Source organism: Toxorhynchites rutilus, chromosome 2, assembly GCF_029784135.1.
Source record: "Toxorhynchites rutilus septentrionalis strain SRP chromosome 2, ASM2978413v1, whole genome shotgun sequence".
NCBI lineage: Eukaryota > Metazoa > Arthropoda > Insecta > Diptera > Culicidae > Toxorhynchites > Toxorhynchites rutilus.
The window spans coordinates 158,581,812-158,600,894 of NC_073745.1; the positions used below are offsets into that span (position 1 = coordinate 158,581,812).

At 40.5% G+C, this 19,083-nt stretch overlaps 3 protein-coding genes across 3 annotated transcripts; 1 reads left to right on the top strand and 2 right to left on the bottom strand.

The window, feature by feature from the left end:
- Positions 1 to 933: 933 nt before the first annotated feature.
- On the bottom strand, positions 934 to 1,916 carry LOC129770015 (uncharacterized). The gene is made up of 4 exons (XM_055772592.1): positions 1,743 to 1,916; positions 1,383 to 1,686; positions 1,178 to 1,323; positions 934 to 1,114 (listed from the first exon to the last, which is right to left on the bottom strand). Exons 1-4 carry the CDS (start codon positions 1,762 to 1,764, stop codon positions 975 to 977), a joined length of 612 nt encoding a protein of 203 aa, XP_055628567.1. The 5' UTR covers positions 1,765 to 1,916; the 3' UTR covers positions 934 to 974.
- Positions 1,917 to 3,041: 1,125 nt separating this feature from the next.
- On the top strand, positions 3,042 to 9,175 carry LOC129766276 (uncharacterized). The gene is made up of 2 exons (XM_055766793.1): positions 3,042 to 3,201; positions 3,270 to 9,175. The coding sequence occupies exons 1-2, from the start codon at positions 3,042 to 3,044 to the stop codon at positions 9,173 to 9,175; spliced, it is 6,066 nt and encodes a 2,021-aa protein (XP_055622768.1).
- An 8,262-nt stretch (positions 9,176 to 17,437) lies between these two features.
- On the bottom strand, positions 17,438 to 18,208 carry LOC129769059 (39S ribosomal protein L18, mitochondrial). Its single transcript, XM_055771069.1, has 3 exons — positions 17,955 to 18,208; positions 17,752 to 17,902; positions 17,438 to 17,699 (listed from the first exon to the last, which is right to left on the bottom strand). Exons 1-3 carry the CDS (start codon positions 18,119 to 18,121, stop codon positions 17,502 to 17,504), a joined length of 516 nt encoding a protein of 171 aa, XP_055627044.1. The 5' UTR covers positions 18,122 to 18,208; the 3' UTR covers positions 17,438 to 17,501.
- Between the last annotated feature and the right edge of the window lie 875 nt (positions 18,209 to 19,083).

Sequence of the window (19,083 nt, forward strand, 5' to 3'; positions counted from 1 at the left end):
GAAACAAACGACACGATAACATGTTTGTGCATGTCGACCGAAATTATGCACAGAGTAACAGAAACGCGTCCACTCTCTATGACTGCCCAATTCTCTCTAAAAAAAAACAACATGTTTTTACTGATGAGAAAAATTGATAATTGTGTTCGGTATTGGTAATTATCTTATATTACAGCTTTTTTTCTCTTTATTTCATCCATACATAACACAGGAGGCATCTCATTTAGGATCACAGAGGGCGGTTTTCATCATATCTCGTTCCACTTCGGTATCTTTCATCTGATACGCACCATCCAACGACTGTTAACCATCCTTCTATCATTATCCCTCGGTGAACACTGGTGGAGTGAACAAACAATTCCGAACAACCGAACAAAACGGCCCTTTTTGGGGCCACCAGAACATTATCAAAGAGTTTAACGATGTAATTCTTCAAACATATCCAAAATCAACAGATAGACTAACGGAATCCTGCGTCAACTATGCGGTCTTGTCTCGGAAACAACCCTCTTGTGACTTTTTGGAATAAACGGGCAGTAACAACTATATTGCCACCAATTTTTTCAACTGTTTCAATAATTTATTTTTTACCAAACGTAAATATCTCCTCAATCGTTCTTGAGTCGAATCCTTGTCTAGTTTCCTCGGCTATATAAAGGGTTAAGGGATTTACACTTTCCATTATTTCGGCCGACATATGAAAATCAATGACAGCCGCCTGAATATCACTTCTAGTCAAACTATTATGCAACATTCAATGCAATTTCGTATTCAAAGCTTCTGTTCGATAAGCTTTAAGCAATTCGCGACATCTAGTGCTGAAATTACGAATAGATAACTGTCAAAAACATTCAAAATCACCAGATTACACATTTCAATGCGTACTGCTTATTTATACTGCAAATTGTTCAAGAGAATATTAAACAATTTTGTTTGAAAATATGCCTCAAAATAATGGCACTAAAATCTCATCTTTATTTCAAATCACAATCTCCAAATATTTTAATTTTTTTGACCGAGCGTTCTGCCGGTCGCGAATTTAAATGTTTTCCAAAAATAGTAACGTCTACGTTTTTCCAATGTATCTGGAAAACCGATTCGGATTTCGGTATTGCTGAAATGGCACACAAAACATGAAAGCACACTTCTAGAAGTTATTCATTAGTGTTGTACATACTTCGAACTTTGTTATCTTTGGAACAAATTTTGAAAGTTCCCTTCGTGTCTAGAATAACGATACCTTTCATGCCCACGAGACTTGGATTTGTTGCTCTAATTACGCTGATTTTCGCACCGTGTAGATCTACTTTCAAAAAATCCGAACTGTAACAACACAACACATAATTAAATATACTTCACTGGCTAGCAAAAATAGTTATTACGTGAACTGATTATATTGCGCTTCGGTCACATCCGGCAATTTGTCCTTTCCTAAGTAGCGACCCAAATAACCGCACCAAAGCCTATGAAGGGGAATTACTTGTTCATATCGAATTGTATCTTCAGGCAATGCATAAATCCCCATTTTCGCTATCTCTTTGCGTGATAACTTTTTCTTGGTTGTTTGATTCGGTTGGCGCTGTTTGAATATTTTGTTCGGGATCAACTTTTCTGTTGTACGATCTTCAGTGTCTCGATGCCGCCGAAGTTCATCAGGTATCAGACTCTTCATCAGCATGGAACATTCTGTAGATAAAAACATAGCAAAGCGTCTTGAATGTATAAAGAAGTTTAAATCTTACCATTTTGGTTCTGTGAATCCATTAGAACAGAACTAGTTTATTAGATAATTCGAGAGATAAAAAAGAAACTTATATTGAAACATTCGATCAGAGACCTAATATCCCCAAAATATTGTTGTTTTATCTAGTTGTAGGCAAGGCGCCTAGAAGTATCTCTAAGGTGGCCCAATTTTCTAAAACCAAGGCGGCTTGAAGTATATCCTAAGGTGGGCCAACTTGCTAAAACCACTCTTCAGCCATCTTGGAAGTCTACTGTGTTTTGTTTGTAAACAAAACACAATACGCTTGTGACCAAGCTCGCTCGTGATCAGCCTGTCTCTTTCACGCTTCAAGCAAATAATTCCCCTTTTGCTTTTTTCCGTACTGTTTTCATATACCACTCCGTTAACCCATTTATATATATGACAGACATACAACTGTACTACCGTTGTACTTCGAAAATTGTATGTCTGTCACCATGTACAGCGCTAGAACCATGCAAGCAACTCGGTACAATCGTTTTACCTGTACCGACCTATTTTACCGCTGTACATGGCTAAAGTTGTACTGTGCGCAGCGCCACAAACGGTTAGTGGAGGGTAGCATGAACAAACTGAATCCAAACACTTGATAAATATTCTTTTCATTGACTTTCTCTTGAGTTTATAACTCAGATTGGAAGCTTCCCAGATTCCTATATTTTCGAGCGGTTATAAGCACAGTGTCGACCGAGTGACGAAAAGTGCTACAAAAGTACACGAATTGAGCGAATCGCTATCACAGCAGCCTTTTTTTTCCTCATTGAACTGTCAAAACACAACACAACAGTTTTTGGAAAGAAAAACGATTTTTGTAAGTATTAAAAATTGCTTTTATTTTAAGTTTAAACTCAATTTAATTCGTTTCAGATTGGCTTGATCGAACTCCCGAACTGCAGAGTAGACAGATAGGACAGGTGAGTAAGTTTATTTCACTGTTCTATCAGAAAAATCTGTTGTATTGGTCGGCAGAGACATAGAGGCAGTTGAATTATTAAAATAATTGTGCCGGATATTAGCTTTTCTTAATTCTATGTAGCGCTTATAGTGCACGGAAACTAAAATTGAAATTGTGGGTTAGTTAAAACTTATCGCATACCGAATTTTGTAAGTAAAAATATGTACAACTTATGAACTATGTTAAAATGAAATTAAAATAAATTACAGCTAAAGCAACGTCAAAATAAAACGACCGTACACGTGACTGGCTAAAAGAAATCGGTGCAATTTCTATAACATAACCCAACAAACTTTAGAAAATTCGTACTGTCGAATTGAGAATATGGCTAGTGCCGAGGCCAGTGCTACTCCCGCCGCTGTTGTTGAGTCCAGTTGCGTCAACTGCGACCGTCCGGACAGCTTTGACAACATGGTGCAGTGCGACACATGTAATTCGTGGTGGCACCAATGTTGTGCTGGAGTAACGGGATCTGTAGCGGAACGTCCGTGGAATTGCAGACAGTGCTCTAAGTGTTGAGCATACGTACTACGTCATCGACATCAAGATCAGCTCGGATTGCACTGCAAGTCGAGAAACTGAAGGAGCAGCGGGAGCTAGAGCGCAAATTTATCGATGATAAATACAAACTTCTGGAGGCCGGAATCGAAGACGAGGAAAACACGAGTCAGCGGTCGAGAGTAAACAGACCAGCCAGCATCGACAGGGTAAGGAGGTGGATCGGGGAGAATGCGAGTCATATGGAAGGCGCCGTAGGTCGAGCAGCCACTGCGACATTGCCCCCCTCATCACTCAACCAAGGCGAAGCTGCTGCCATCAATACTGTCGGACCCATCCCAACTGTACACAAGGATCAGCAGGTGTGTAGCCCGCTGAGGCATCCGTCAATACCTTCGGGAAGAAATCCAATACAAGCGTCGGAAGGCAAGTCATTACCGCCTGCAGTGCCTACTCATGGAGCAGCTGGTATCGTAGGCACAGGTGGTGAGCACGTTCTACAGGTGGAGAAAGCGACACAACTGGTACGTTCATCAGTGCTGATTCCGGCGCCAGCAAATAACCAACCGTTGGGATTGCCCCCCGCGGTAGTAAATAAAGGAGCGATTCCCAAGGTACCATCCAACCAATTGTGGCCATTGAGGAACGTACCCGAAGGTAAAACCGTCCCTAATCCCCCCGTACATCCACCACCAGGTAAGCCACATCAAAGCCAACCCAAAAGGCTACCTGCGGAGTCAAATAAAGATAATGGAATACTCCATTCATTAATTAAACAATTAGAGAACATGATTAAATGTCAGTCAATGCCAATTCCTCCAAGCAATACTGCCCCTCCAACAAGAGGTACAGTACCTAATTATCATCCACAGCCGAATGTTGCTTTGCCATTCGGTGATGTGTCGAACCCGATTTTGGATGGTAATGAATATACACCCACCCCCTCGCAATTAGCCGCTCGGCAAGTGATGCCGCGAGATTTGCCTCAATTCTCAGGCAATCCAACAGAATGGCCTGTGTTCATAAGCAGTTTTCAGAACTCCACGCTTGCTTGTGGATACACCCATGCGGAAAATTTATGCCGTCTTCAACGCAGCCTGAAAGGCGCGGCTTATGAAGCGGTTCAAAGTCGCCTTCTCCTCCCAGCGTCAGTTCCCCATGTCATGGATACTTTGTACCTGCTCTATGGAAGGTCTGAGCTGCTTATACACGCGTTATTGGAGAAGGTTAGATCTGTCCCTGCACCGAAAACCGATAGACTTGAAACACTAATCGATTTCGGTATGGCAGTTCAAAGTTTGTGCGATCATCTCGAAGCAGCGAATCAACTTGCTCATTTGTCAAATCCATCTCTGTTAATGGAGCTTGTGGGGAAGCTTCCAGCCCATGTGAAAATGGAATGGGGTACTTATTTACGAAATTTTCCGGATGTGAATTTGAAAACGTTCGGCAACTTTATGTCGGACGTTGTTATATCGGCAAGTAAGGTGACCGTGTATAGTGGTATCAGTGGTAGGAATGCATCCGGTGATAAATCGAAGCCGAAAAATCGAGGAGCCATTAACGCACACTCTAATGAAATGGAGGAGGTGCGAACCAAGGAGATCCTATGCTATGCCTGCAAAAAACCAGGACACCGGCTGCAAGACTGTGGAACTTTTAAATCGCTAACCGTTGACGATCGCTGGAAGTGTGTACAGGCCAACAGATTGTGTCGAAACTGTCTGTGTAGTCATGGGAAGAGAAGTTGTCGTCGAACGAGCTCATGTGGAACAAACGGCTGTCCATATCGCCACCATCCTATGCTTCACTCGACGAGAACCGGTAACGCATTCAACCGTCAACTACAACCGGCAACTGGGGAGAACCATACGCACAGGCAGATGGAGCACCATGTTTTCTTCCGTATCATTCCGGTGATGCTTTTCGGACCTAGTGGAATAGTAAATACATTCGCGTTTTTGGACGATGGATCGTCGCTGACGTTGATTGAGGAGGAACTGGTCGAGCAACTTGGCATCGAAGGGGAAAGCCGCCCATTATGCTTAATGTGGACGGGCAACGTGACCCGAAATGAGAAAGAATCACAACAGGTGTCGTTGTCGATCTCTGCGACAGGTAGTCACAGAAGATATGCACTGGACGATGCTCGCACGGTTAAAGAGCTTTGTCTTCCGAGGCAAACGCTTTCGTACGGAGTACTGGAGAATAAATACGATCATCTTCGAGGACTTCCAGTAGCCAGCTATGTGGATGCTGTTCCTCGGTTACTCATAGGAATAAACAATTTAAATTTGATGGTTCCTGTGAAGGTGAAGGAAGGAAATATTCGAGAACCAGTTGCAGCGAAAACGAGACTGGGTTGGTGCATATATGGAGGACATGGAGAACATGGCTCGAGGCAAACCCTCAACTGCCATTCTTGCAGCTGTACCAACGACGAAGATCTCCACAACACAGTTAAACATTTCTTCGATCTAGAGGAAGTCGCCACCAAGTCAACAATCATCCTCATGTCAGAGGAAGACAAGCGCGCTCAGAGGATTCTGGAAGAAACAACCGTAAGAATCGGGAATCGGTACGCAACGGGACTTTTGTGGAAGTTCGACCATATTAAGTTCCCGGATAGTTACTCGATGGCCCTCCGTCGATTACAGTGTCTCGAGAAGAGGATGGACAGAGATCCTAAATTACGCGAGAATCTTCGACGACAGCTCCTGGAATATCAGGAGAAAGGGTACACCCACCGTGCCACAGAGGCAGAATTGGCTAGCGCAGACAAAAACCGGATCTGGTACCTGCCACTCGGAGTGGTGGTGAATCCAAGAAAGCCTGAGAAGGTCCGTTTAATATGGGATGCTGCGGCTAAAGTGGGGGGAATATCTTTAAATTCCTTCCTACTAAAAGGACCAGATCAGCTGACGTCTTTGCCAGCAGTCCTGGTTCGATTCCGACAATTCATGGTGGCTGTTTCAGCGGACATCAAAGAGATGTTCCATCAAATACTGATGAGGTTGATGGACCGGCACTCCCTGCGGTTCCTTTGGCGTAGTGACCCTTCAAGTCCTCCAGAAATTTTCATGATGGATGTGGCAATTTTCGGATCTGCATGTTCCCCAGCGTCCGCACAATTCGTGAAAAATAAAAATGCGAAGGAGTTCGAAGATCAGTACCCCCGAGCAGTAGAGGGAATCATTAACAACCACTATGTGGACGACTCACTGGAGAGCTACGCCAGCGTGCACGAAGCAGTTCGCGTTTCCGAAGAGATGCGGATGATCCATGAGAACGGAGGATTTCAGCTGAGAAATTGGTTGTCAAACAGTGAAGAAGTGTTACATCGTCTTGGAGAAAAAGAGCCCTCTGGTGGCAAGAATATAAGCCTAGACAGAAAGGAGTATGAACGAGTGCTGGGATTGCTGTGGTTAACGAAAGAGGATAAACTGTGCTTGTCCATGGAAGTACAACAATCAATTCAAAGGTTGATCAATGAAGGAGGAAGACCAACGAAAAGACAAGTACTAAAGTGCTTGATGGGTTTTTTCGATCCGTTAGGATTATGGAGCGTATTCCTCGTTCATGGAAAAATTCTTCTACAAGATGTTTGGCGGAGTGGTACCCAATGGGACGAGAAGATCAATGATGCAGCATTCGAACGTTGGAGGAAGTGGACAAACCTGTTCCAGAATATCCGTGAGATTCGAATCCCTCGTTGCTACTTCGAGAATGCGACTAACCAACATTATAAAAATCTACAGCTGCATATTTTCGTTGACGCTAGTGAAGCAGCATATTCAGCAGCAGCTTATTTCCGGATTACGAAACCGGATGGGCTTGTGGATTGCAGTCTGGTAGTGGCGAAGACAAAAGTGGCCCCACTGAAACCTTTATCAATACCACGATTGGAGCTGCAAGCTGCAGTACTGGGAGTTCGATTGATGCAGTTCGTCGAAGAAAGCCACACCGTGAAGGTCCAGCAACGTTTTCTCTGGAGTGATTCAGCCACTGTCTTGGCTTGGCTGCGTTCAGACCATCGGAGATATAAGCAGTTCGTAGCATGTCGTGTCGGAGAATTACTAACCGCATCGGACGTCCGTGAATGGCATTGGGTGCCATCGAAACATAACCCTGCAGATCTGGCCACTAAGTTTGGTAAAGGTTCCTGTGAAGATGTATCTCGTGTTTGGTTCAATGGACCAGGATTTTTGAAAGATCCGGAGTCGGAGTGGCCTCGCCAGAGGACCATAACAGTATCTACCGAAGAAGAGCTGCGCCCATGCCACGCACATTGCAAGATGTTCATACCCGAAATGGTGTTTGATCTCGAACGTTTTTCTCGTCTGTCCAGGCTGATAAGGTCTGCCGCATACGTCCATCGATGGATCGCTAACCGAAGGCGCAGAACTAAGGGAGAAGCGGTGTTCGTAGGACATTTGAGATCGGAAGAGCTGTTAGAGGGACAACGAATGCTGATCCGTTTGGCACAGTGGCAGGTCTTCACAAATGAAATGGTGCTGTTGACACGTAACCAACAGAGTCCAGCAGCACAACAAATACAACTTGAAAAATCGAGCGAATTGTACAAGTTAACTCCCATGCTGGATGAATTCGGGATCCTGAGAATGGACGGGCGTATCACAGCAGCTCCGAACGTGAATGAAAGTGTAAAGTTTCCTATTATTCTTCCTAGGAAATACAGACTTACTTACCTGCTGTTGGACGATTACCATCGAAGATTTCGCCATTGTAATATGGAAACAGTGGTAAATGAGGTGCGCCAGCATTTCCACATTCCACAGCTAAGAGTGGCCTTGAAGCAGGTAGCGAAATCTTGTCAGTGGTGCAGAACATATAAGACGGAGCCGTGTATTCCTCGGATGGCTCCATTACCTGCGGCGCGAGTGACATCGTTTCAGAGACCGTTTACGAACACGGGCCTGGATCTCTTTGGACCACTACTGGTTAAGATTGGCAGGAGCAATACGAAGCGGTGGATTGCAGTTTTCACCTGCCTCACAATCCGTGCTGTCCACGTCGAGGTGGTGCATAGCCTAAGCACCAGATCATGTGTCGAGGCTATTCGGAGGTTCGTTGTCCGCCGTGGATCACCAGCAACGATATACTCGGATAACGGGACCAATTTTCGAGGAGCGAGCCGACTGCTGCAGGAACAGATCGAACAGCTAGCAACCACCTTCACTAGCAGTTCAACGAAATGGATTTTCATTCCCCCCGGCACTCCTCACATGGGGGGTGCATGGGAGCGCATGGTGCGCTCAATCAAAACGGCCATGGATGATGCTTACAGCATCCATGGAAAGCTGAATGACGAGACATTAGTTACATTGGTAGTAGAAGCGGAAGGAATCGTAAACAGCCGTCCACTAACATATTTGCCGATTTCGTCTGAGGAGAGCGAAGCATTGACTCCGAACCATTTTTTACTGGGAAGTTCAAGTGGAGTTCGCCAGCAAGCAGAAGCGGATGACTCTGTAGCAGTCTTGCAAGCGTCCTTTCATCAAATTCAACAACACCTGGATACGTTCTGGAGAAGATGGCTGCGAGAATATCTGCCGACCCTGAACAAACGTACGAAATGGTTTGGGGACGTAAAACCGGTAGCAGCAGGTGACTTGGTAGTGATCGTCGATGAGTCGACCAGAAACAGATGGGAGCGAGGTCGGATTCTTGAGGTCATTAGAGGAAGCGATGGGAGGATTCGTCAGGCTATAGTTCAAACTGCGAGGGGGTTGATTCGTAGATCTGTGGGTAAATTGGCAGTCTTGGAGGTAGATGGTGGAGGTAAAACTGAATCAGATGACCAGTGTTACGCGGGGGAGGATGTTGGTACTGGCAACACGGCTTCAGACGCTACAGTCGGGGCACATCGATTCGATATAAGACGTCAGAGTTACAAGGTCGAGAGGGAGAAGGAAAATCGCAAAGAGATGGAAGATTGATCGTTGGCTTTTCCGTCATGTCACAATTATTCTCGATAAAATTCTAATCAGCGTGAACGTGCTTTTTTAGAATTCAACTTAAAATCTAGAAGTGTCGATTATTTAAAAGTATACTTATATAGTTACAAACCATACAGTTTATACTTAAAACTAGTTGTGGAGTGAAAATTAAAATATTAAATCTATGCTAAATAGTGAGTAGACTAAAATAACTTAACCTATTGAGAACTTAACCTAGCTTTTTTTAATTCTATGTAGCGCTTATAGTGCACGGAAACTAAAATTGAAATTGTGGGTTAGTTAAAACTTATCGCATACCGAATTTTGTAAGTAAAAATATGTACAACTTATGAACTATGTTAAAATGAAATTAAAATAAATTACAGCTAAAGTAACGTCAAAATAAAACGACCGTACACGTGACTGGCTAAAAGAAATCGGTGCAATTTCTATAACATAACCCAACAGTATTTCTTTCATTACATTTTATTTTCATTTCCTTGAAAAGAAACAGAGCCATAATAAGGGTCGAGCAGTTTTGCGTGTGGTCGACGCGGTGCCAGATTGGCCCAATGTTGGCTCATAATTGGTTGTCAAATACGAAGGGTAGGTCTACAGAATCATTGCAAAATGGCACGATATCGGTACCGTTGTCGACACCATTTGTTGGGACTAATTTTGCACAACAAAGTAGACTGGGTTGTTTGTTGTGTTTGATAGTTCAGACACTAAATAAAAAACTTTTTCATTGAAACATGTGGTGAAAATTGGTAGAATTTTTGATTGTCACTTTGACATGCGATGCAATGTACAACCAAAATATGTCTGTCATGCTACGATGGTACCTGTACAACGCTGTTCACGTACAACGCTAGTACAGCTGTATGTCTGTCCCTGGTATTAGTGTCGAAACGACCTCACCTTAGGATATACTTCTAGGCGCCTTGGAATATATGTGATTCCAGGTAAGTTTGGGTGTACGACTATATGTTTCAGTAATACTTATGACAGACATACAGCTGTACTACCGTTGTACTTCGAAAATTGTATGTCTGTCACCATGTACAGCGCTAGAACCATGCAAGCAACTCGGTACAATCGCTGTACCTGTACCGACCTATTTCACCGCTGTACATGGCTACAGTTGTACTGTGCGCAGCGCCATAGACGGTTAGTGGTGGGTAGCATGAACAAATCGAATCAAAACACTTGGCAAACATTCTTTTCACTGACTATCTCTTGAGTTAATAACTCAGAGTGAAAATCTGCTTGTTGTGTTTGATAGTTTAGATGCTAAATAAAAACCTTTTTCATTGAAATATGTGGTGAAAATTGGAAAAATTCTGATTGTCAGTTTGACATACGGTACAATGTACAAACAAAGTATGTCTGTCATGTTACGATAGTACTTGTACAACGCTGTACTCTTACAACGCAAGTACAACTGTATGTCTGTCCCTGGAATAAGGGTGACACATAAGAAAACAGGTCACGTTTTTTGGAATAATATTAATGATAATAATATTAAGAACTATTTCCTCTACGATTAGATTTGTATTTGCATAATAATAGAGATTCATGACTTTTTGAGAGTTCTTGAAATTTTCTGAGAGTAACAATTCATCACCGTCTTCGACGTCTGTTGAACGAAGTAAGTGCGATTCACATACAACATCCACGTCACGTTCGCGTTCCGTCACGTCACGTTGCGTCAATTATTCTTCCATTCAATTCCTATTGATGCATTCACATACACCAGCAACGGCAAGTCGAAGTTGCCGTTCCCGGTGTATGTGAATGTTTGCATAAGAACTGCTTGTAAGAATGATAGACGCAACGGACGGGACGGAACGTGAACGTGACGCGGATGTTGTATGTGAATCGCACTGTAGACGAAGACGAATAGATGCAATTAAATCAAACTTTACACGCGAAACTCATGAAACCTTTGGGAACTGTTTAAGCGAAGTGGTAAATGAAAATAATAGTCAGAGTCGCATTCTGAAATAAGATCCCATTGCTAATGAAATCGACTGTTATGCCAGAACTTTTCGAATCAATCGTAATCCTTATAGTTATTACTCTGAGCAGTACCCCCAACTGACAAGGTTTGCCAAAGTACATCTTTCAGCTTCTTGAATAAGTATTTACAGCGAAAGACTGTTTTCTAAAGCTGTTCTGGTGTACGAAGCCAAGCATAATCGCTTGTCACCATCAACTGCTGAAAATTGATTATTTACTCATTATCATTTACCAATGGTTAATTTGAATACTTTTAGAGTATCCACACCAGTTGCTAAAATTCGATTGCTCAAAAAAAATAGGCAACCCTCCACCATAACTCGGCAACAACACGGGGAGTTCCCATTCTGGATAGTAAAGTAACAACGTACTCCCAGGGTAGCAGCTGGTTCATAAATATGGCAACGCAGTAGTAACTTCATCGTAAAGTTGCTATTTGAAGCAAACGTCAAAATTTTGTTTTGATTATCTCCGTTCTGCGTTGGTTTTGATTAAGTTGTTTTATAAAATAATGATTTTGCTTTTATTCTGACGACGCGTGAGTTTCTCAAAACTCGGAGCAAACAAACATAACATCGCAAACGAACATCCTCGTTTAATCGAAAAAGAAAGTAATGAAATGGCAACCATGATAGCAACGACCGGTGTGAAAATGGGTTGTTATAGCAAAGATGTATCAAAAATAGCAACTATTGAAATTGTGAAATTAACAACGTTTATAGCAATACCTTAATAAATTAATGTTATTAGATAATTCGATTCTGAACAAAAATTCTTGCATGTCTGTAATCAAACCATATTTTTAATTATATATGAATGATGTTAGTCAGTTATTTTATTATGATTTATCTTCTGTTAATGAGTAATTATAATTTTTTTGTAACAATCGTTATCTGACCTGATAGTAGGTAACTAACCAGTATCCGTCCGAATAGTAAATATCGGCCGGATAGGCGGAATACCGGATATCCGTTTCATTTCTAATATTTACATCACACTTACAAATTGTTACTGGTTTTGATGAGCTGTTGGATGCACATTGTGCTATAATGGTATAATGTGGAATTGTAGTGATGGCGGGACAAACATATAATCACCTGTGACCATGTGTATGAGAACCGGAAAAAGACGCTTGCTATAGCTGTAATACTAAAAAGAAGAATGACATTCCCAATGTTTGCTCATTATTCTCGTGCACATCGTATCATTAGCGTGAGGGAAAGAACGAAGTAAGACTAAAACTTCCACTCACATAGACTTTCTACCGATGAGTTATTTGTAAAATTTCGATGCATTCTAAAGTAATGTCCGAAGCAATTAAAAGCGAATTTATTTTTATGGTTTTGGTCGGCTCTGACGATGAATTTTGTCTGCGCTGCTTGTATCCAAATGCCTATATTTTTCTACAGTACAGTCATACATAAATTGCATCGATTGCAAAAAGCTTCAAAGTATCAAGGCAATTTTAATATATCACATTATATAACAATATAAATAAGATTCACTTCTATTGTATTTTATTCCCTCAAATATCGTTAAAAAATTCAGGCTCAATCTTCATCCGTTAAAGCCATAGCCAATATCGTAATGTATAATCTGGAACGACGATACAAACCGAGTTACAGCTGGGTTCCGTGTTATGCTCATATCTTCAAATACAACTTACATAATCAATCTCCTTATTGTTAAAGCAATTCGTCCAACTTTTCAGGTCTACTTTCCATAGGTTCTTTTTTTCAAAATAATTGTCATTCAATGATTAAAAATTTACAACCGCCTCCGAGGATACTAAGCTGAAAGAGGGTACATTTACTCAATTCTGTATCGTGTATAAATAAAACAACGGATCATGAGGTGAAAACTGCTTCAATAAATCAAATCACCACAATCGCCACATTCATAGACTGCAATTCGGAATGACAGTGGAACAGTGTCGACGTCTGGTGGCGAATTTCGATTAGGGGTCATAATTTAGGTTCCAAACTCGTTAGTGTAATCTCTACCAGAAGACACGAAGCCAGTTTAAAAATGCGAAAATTTGAATGAAAGTTTTCACATCATGTTGTTTAATTACTTGAAACACGCATTTTTGACTTTCATTTAACCATTTGTCTATACATTTCAACATTGTTATTGAAACTTTTCATTATAATATAAAGATGTCTTCAAAAACAGTTTTCGTATGAAATTTTTTCATCACCTGCAAAAAAATGTTTATCATTTAAATAAAATACTAATTTGATACGGAAAAGGTAATTTTTATTCATAATTCAAATTTTAAAAACGTGTTCATCCCGCCTGAAAATCAGTTATTTTTTACCTCTCGCTTAAACTAGTAAACGAAGCTCAATACCATCAACGCGAATAGAATTCTTGGAAAAAACGGCATTCAAATGCAGTTGAAAACACTCCCTTTGTTTATGTTTACATCAAGGCACCTAGAAGTATATCCTAAGGTGAGGCCGTTTCGTCACTAAGTAGGTTAGGGGAGCGGTATATGAAAACAGTACGGAAGAAAGCAGAAGGGGAATTATTTGCTTGAAGCGTGAAAGAGACAGACTAATAAGGAGCGAGCTTCGGCACTGGCGTATTTTGTTTTGCTTACAAACAGGTGCTTTTAGCAAGTTGGCCCACCTTAGGATATACTTCTAGACGCCTTGGTTTACATCATTCAAACTAATCATTGAAGGCTAAAAACGACATAAATCCACGTGCATTGTGATGATGACATTCAATTGATGCTCCGACTACCGTTTACTTTTTCCCTTCTTTCGTTTTCAACAGATCACGACCAGCCGCAGCAATGAATTGCTCCCCCTCGATCGACTCGTCGTCCCAGGAAGCGATGGATATCAGTTTGGTTAATCGTACCGCCAGCAGCGTGAAGCAACTGTTACTCACCGAGCAATCATCAGCAAAAAGAAAATTACAATCCGGACCAAATCGACTCGGATGAGGAGCAGTAGCACCAGCGCAGTCACACACTGTCCGCAGCCAAAATTCTCACCAGCTGATGGACAATCGGCCTGATTCTGCGTGGCGTGTGAGGTGAGATGACAATTGTCACTTATGTCACGCGATTCCACCAGGCATATACCGTGAGAAATCTCACTTGAATGAACTCTAGCTATCACAGCTAGCAACCCAGCAAACATTAAATCGTATAATTTTGCACGTGCCAAGTCTTACAAGAAATAAATCATAATCGCATATAATATCAATCAAAGTATGTATCGTGTATATTTGAAATCGCATAAAATGTAAAAACTCTATTTTATATACCATTATCAAATTAAGTCGTAATTCGGTATAATAAACATCAATTTTATGATGTACATTGTCGTAAAATATATTTAATCCGCATCATATACGTATATTACGCTGATGCAGTTTGTGTGTCGTATAAGCGTATAATTTAAATCGATTTAGTACTGTAGTAAATCGTGTTGCATGCTGAAGAAAATCATGAAACAGTAAATCATATTAGATCCTAATAAAGAACATATTACATCATATTGAAATGTCAATGAAATTCTGATGCACTCGAAAGTTTTAACCGCTGTTGAATTAAATTTCAGATAGCCGCGCGGATGATAATCCAGACGACCGGAGTTCGAACCCACATCGGAGCAGTTTTCACCAAACATCAATCTGTGCCATTTTAAACATTCATATTCCACTCCAAACACAAGTCAATCAAACAATTATTATTTCTACAAACATAAATACTCATATATAGAAATAGCGAATCGTGAGGCTATAATAAACATTTCACGAAAATATTTTGCGCCATTTGTTTTTTTTTCTATGTCTGTAATAAATCGTATATGAGCAAAAGTCGTATTTGGTGCTTTGACAATTCATGAATATATTCATATTAGATCGCAATTCAATTTCAACATAATCGCTATTATAGCCGGTCAAAGTTGCATATTCATCCAAACAAATTCGGTAGGCCCTTGCCATATATGTATATGGCCTCCACTTTTGCATGCATATGCCAGTTAGGCGCATTATATGCCAACCAAATTTTAGGACATATGATGTTATATATACGCTTGTTATGCGATTTAATGTTTGCTGGGAACATTCTACAGCAGCGCTTTGCGATGGCATTCAGCGACGACTACCAACAGCAGCTCACAAACCCTACCATCAAAGCACGATTTCCGGAGCATATCCGGTCGCTCAACAACAAAAAATTCTCGTCCGGGGGTTAACGGAGGGTCGTTTTGTGTATAAAATTGCTCCAAAGTGATTTCGTCCGCTTCCTTGCTGGAACCGTCAGCGAAGATAACGGTACGAACGTGGTGTACGAGAACTATTTTAGGTGAATTTCGACTTTTTTTGTGTAGTTAGATTTATGGATGATCTTATGTATTATGAATAAGAATATTTTTATTACAGCAGATCCGATGTTCCACTGCACAAGCGACGAGGAGGGGCTGTTGACTACCGGCTCGGCGTGCAAGAGCAACAACTGCGACACAGAAGATTCAAGTCAATCGTCGATACAGCAGTAGAAAAAATCCACCTGCAACCTAGCGCCAAACCAAGTCAGCTGCCTCTACTGTCAATGCATGTTCTCCTCGGACAACTTCAGGAGACTGCTATATCGTCGAATGAATTACTCACAACTGATTCCGCCGCGAAGGAGTATTTTACTGACATTGACCTCCAAGGGAGAGATGTTAGAAAACGGAAAAGAAAGGTGTCTCGATTCAAAGCTATAATGTGGCCGAGTGGGAAACATACAACATACATGCAGCTTCCATCGGGATTACCAGTGAAAATAAGTGAATGTTCAATTATTTTCTAAATGTTTGCCGCACTGTTACACAACTTATTCTATTTTGTAGAAATCAAGCAATTCCATGTGTTGAACGCGATTGTTGCATTTGGCAACGTATACGCGATAGGGGCACCCGTGATCAACGTGAACCACATCAAGAAGAGCAAAGAGCGTACGACATGCATTATCGAAGATTTTAGTTTCGATGTCCCATCCGAGTATGTACGACGTGGTTCCGATTTCCATCTTCAAATCACCTTCGAAGATGAGGATGAATTGATGTAATTTGCGATTCGGGTCGCGTAGCGAGAACGACGAGGGGAAGCACTGAGAGGCACTGAGAGTCCAACTGCTAACTAACATCAAACTTCTACGAAGGCGATAAGTTGCGAAGGCTTGAATGCTTGTTTATATTTTTACTCTCTATTGTTTGACATATGAATTTTTGGCGTATTTGGATTCTTTTTAACGGTTAAGTTAATTCTATATTTTCTTTTCAAGTTTTGACTGTGCATCTTTTTTCATTTTCAGGTGAAAAACACCTGCCGCACTCAAGGCCTTTTTCATAACGAAACTCAATTTTTGTATTTCAATGTAGTTCTGCCTAAGCTCTAGAGGATGAGGATGCCCTAAAAAGCATGCTATTGAGTACTGTAATACAAAACTCACTCGTTAAAAGCCTTCTGGAAAAGCTTTTTCAAGAATTTCAAGAATTAAATAAAGATAAAAATATTTCAACAGAGCTTTTGAAATAAATATTCAAAACGTATTGTTAATATCCCTAATCCAGTTACAAATGAGAACCATCAATTTCACTAATATTGTACCGATGGTGAGCCAACAAATCAGCCAACACTGAACGGACGTATTGATTTTGTTGGGTCGAAATTGAGCCAACACTGGGCTTACAAACCGTAGTTTCATTTGGCATTGGTGCCTACCAATTTTTTTTTGTAGGATGTACCAATGATTAGTAGGGTCGAAAATGACTAACGAATTGGTAATATTTACCAAAAAATTCGTCATATTTACTAAATATTTCTCTCAGTGTATAGATGGCGACACTGTAGTTTAGATGTCTCGAATTGGCACAATATTTTGACATTCCTTCCTGTATTAACCTTGTTATTTTTAAAATGTCAAAACTCTGTTTCTGCTAAGTTAATCAATTCGGAAAGCAATTGCTACAACACAATCCTCGAAGTGATCATACGAAAATGAAGGTTCTAAACAATTTGCTTTTGAAGCGCACTTCCACTTATGTTACTGGAATCGTTATCAGTGTATTCTTTTTTGAACGTGGTTTTGATTTAGCCACCGATTCTTTCTTCAGATCCTACAATAAGGGGGTAAGTTTATAGTCTATCCTCTGAGATTATATAATTTATATATTTCGTTTGTTGCAGAAACTCTGGGATGACATCAAGGATAAATACGAACAATGATCACGCCGTTATACTTCAATATTTTATTTGTAACTGATAACGAATAAAATGTAGTGAAATGAATCATTTACTCTATTATTTCCCAAGGTTTCTCGGGACGTATTGCGTCCCATGGTTGAGTAGGCTTCATTCTTTCCGGTTCCTGTAATTGGATTCCACAGTCGACTAAGGTTTTAAGAAATTTGTCTGTCTTCCCTTCTGACTTTGGTTGAAGATCACAGCGCATTTCGGTTAGTCCAGCTTCCATGCAACGAGCAGCGAAAATCTAAAAACAAATGTGTTCATTCAGTTCCATCGTTACAACGCATTCAACCTACTCTAGCCAAATTGATGTAAGCAGAAGTATCATTCCCTTTAAATAAATTCTTTTTGATTGCCCATTCCGAGGTACTGCTCTCAATTACTGTTCCATTTTTGAAGTGGTTCAATTTTGCTGTTATGTATTTATTACTAGCAACCAACTCTAACCTAGAATGATTTTTGTTGAAAACAAAATAAGCAACATTCATTGGATACTTGCTTGTGCCAATAATTCCTGCCCGGCTTTTCTAGATGATATCCATCAGTTTTATACGCAATGCGCAATCGTTCCAAATTTCTAGGGTTACGATTAACTAAGTATCGTAAATCATCTCTACACTTATTCAGCTCTTGGATCTTACGGAAAATACGCTTGGAAGTAGACATTTCAGAAAATGTAAATTTAGTTAAGTCCTAAGCTTATTTTGGAACAGCCTGCATAACAAGTTCAAAATCAGCTGCTAACAAACTGTCACCCGGTCCAATATAAAAAAATGAGGTGTTCGTGTCAGAGACCCGGGAAAATGTTGCCGTTCACCAGGGATGCCAGGTTTGTAGACATGTCTTCATTTTCAAGACATTTGATTTTGTAAAGACATTTTGAGGACATTATGAAATATGTGAAGACATTTCAGTATGATAACTTACGTGAGTTTTTGAGAGACATTATTTCCATGAAATTCTAATTATTGGCCGAAAATATTGTTTAATTTTGTTCTTAGTAATCATCGGAGAGTTTTGTCTTGCGGTTATTCACTTTCTTTTTTCAAACTTTTCCAAGCAGAAAATCCACAAGCATATAGAATGAATTCAACAACGAAGCGGCTTTTACTTCAAATTCTGGAGAACTTCAAGCAGGCTGAATGCATATTGTCTCTAGAAGACACTAGTTCATTTGCGCTCGAGAATTCGAATGATTGTAACATTTTTTTTTTTTATGAAATCGTTTATTTTTACAGGCTCAGTTACATAAGTTTAAAGGAGCCAAACTCCTATCTGTATAGTTACAAATATATATAAACATTTTTTATTAATTCTAATGTTAATGAAGTAGAAAACCGATTACTCGCGGCTTGCTCGAGTTTAGAAGGGTGACATTTTGTTTCAGGAAAAGGATGGGATATAAGGATATGTTGATAATGTTCACACTCACATTCGCACTCACATTCATCATACTCAATTCTTAAGCCTATCTTATATCTAACATGTATTTACATTTCACATTATTCTATTGTTAGTAAGAAGGGATTTGATTTCTCGCGAAGGAAAAAGAAAAGGAGAATATAAGGATATAAGGATAATCACACACGAAGATCGATAGCTTTTAGGAAGACATATATTTGGGACAT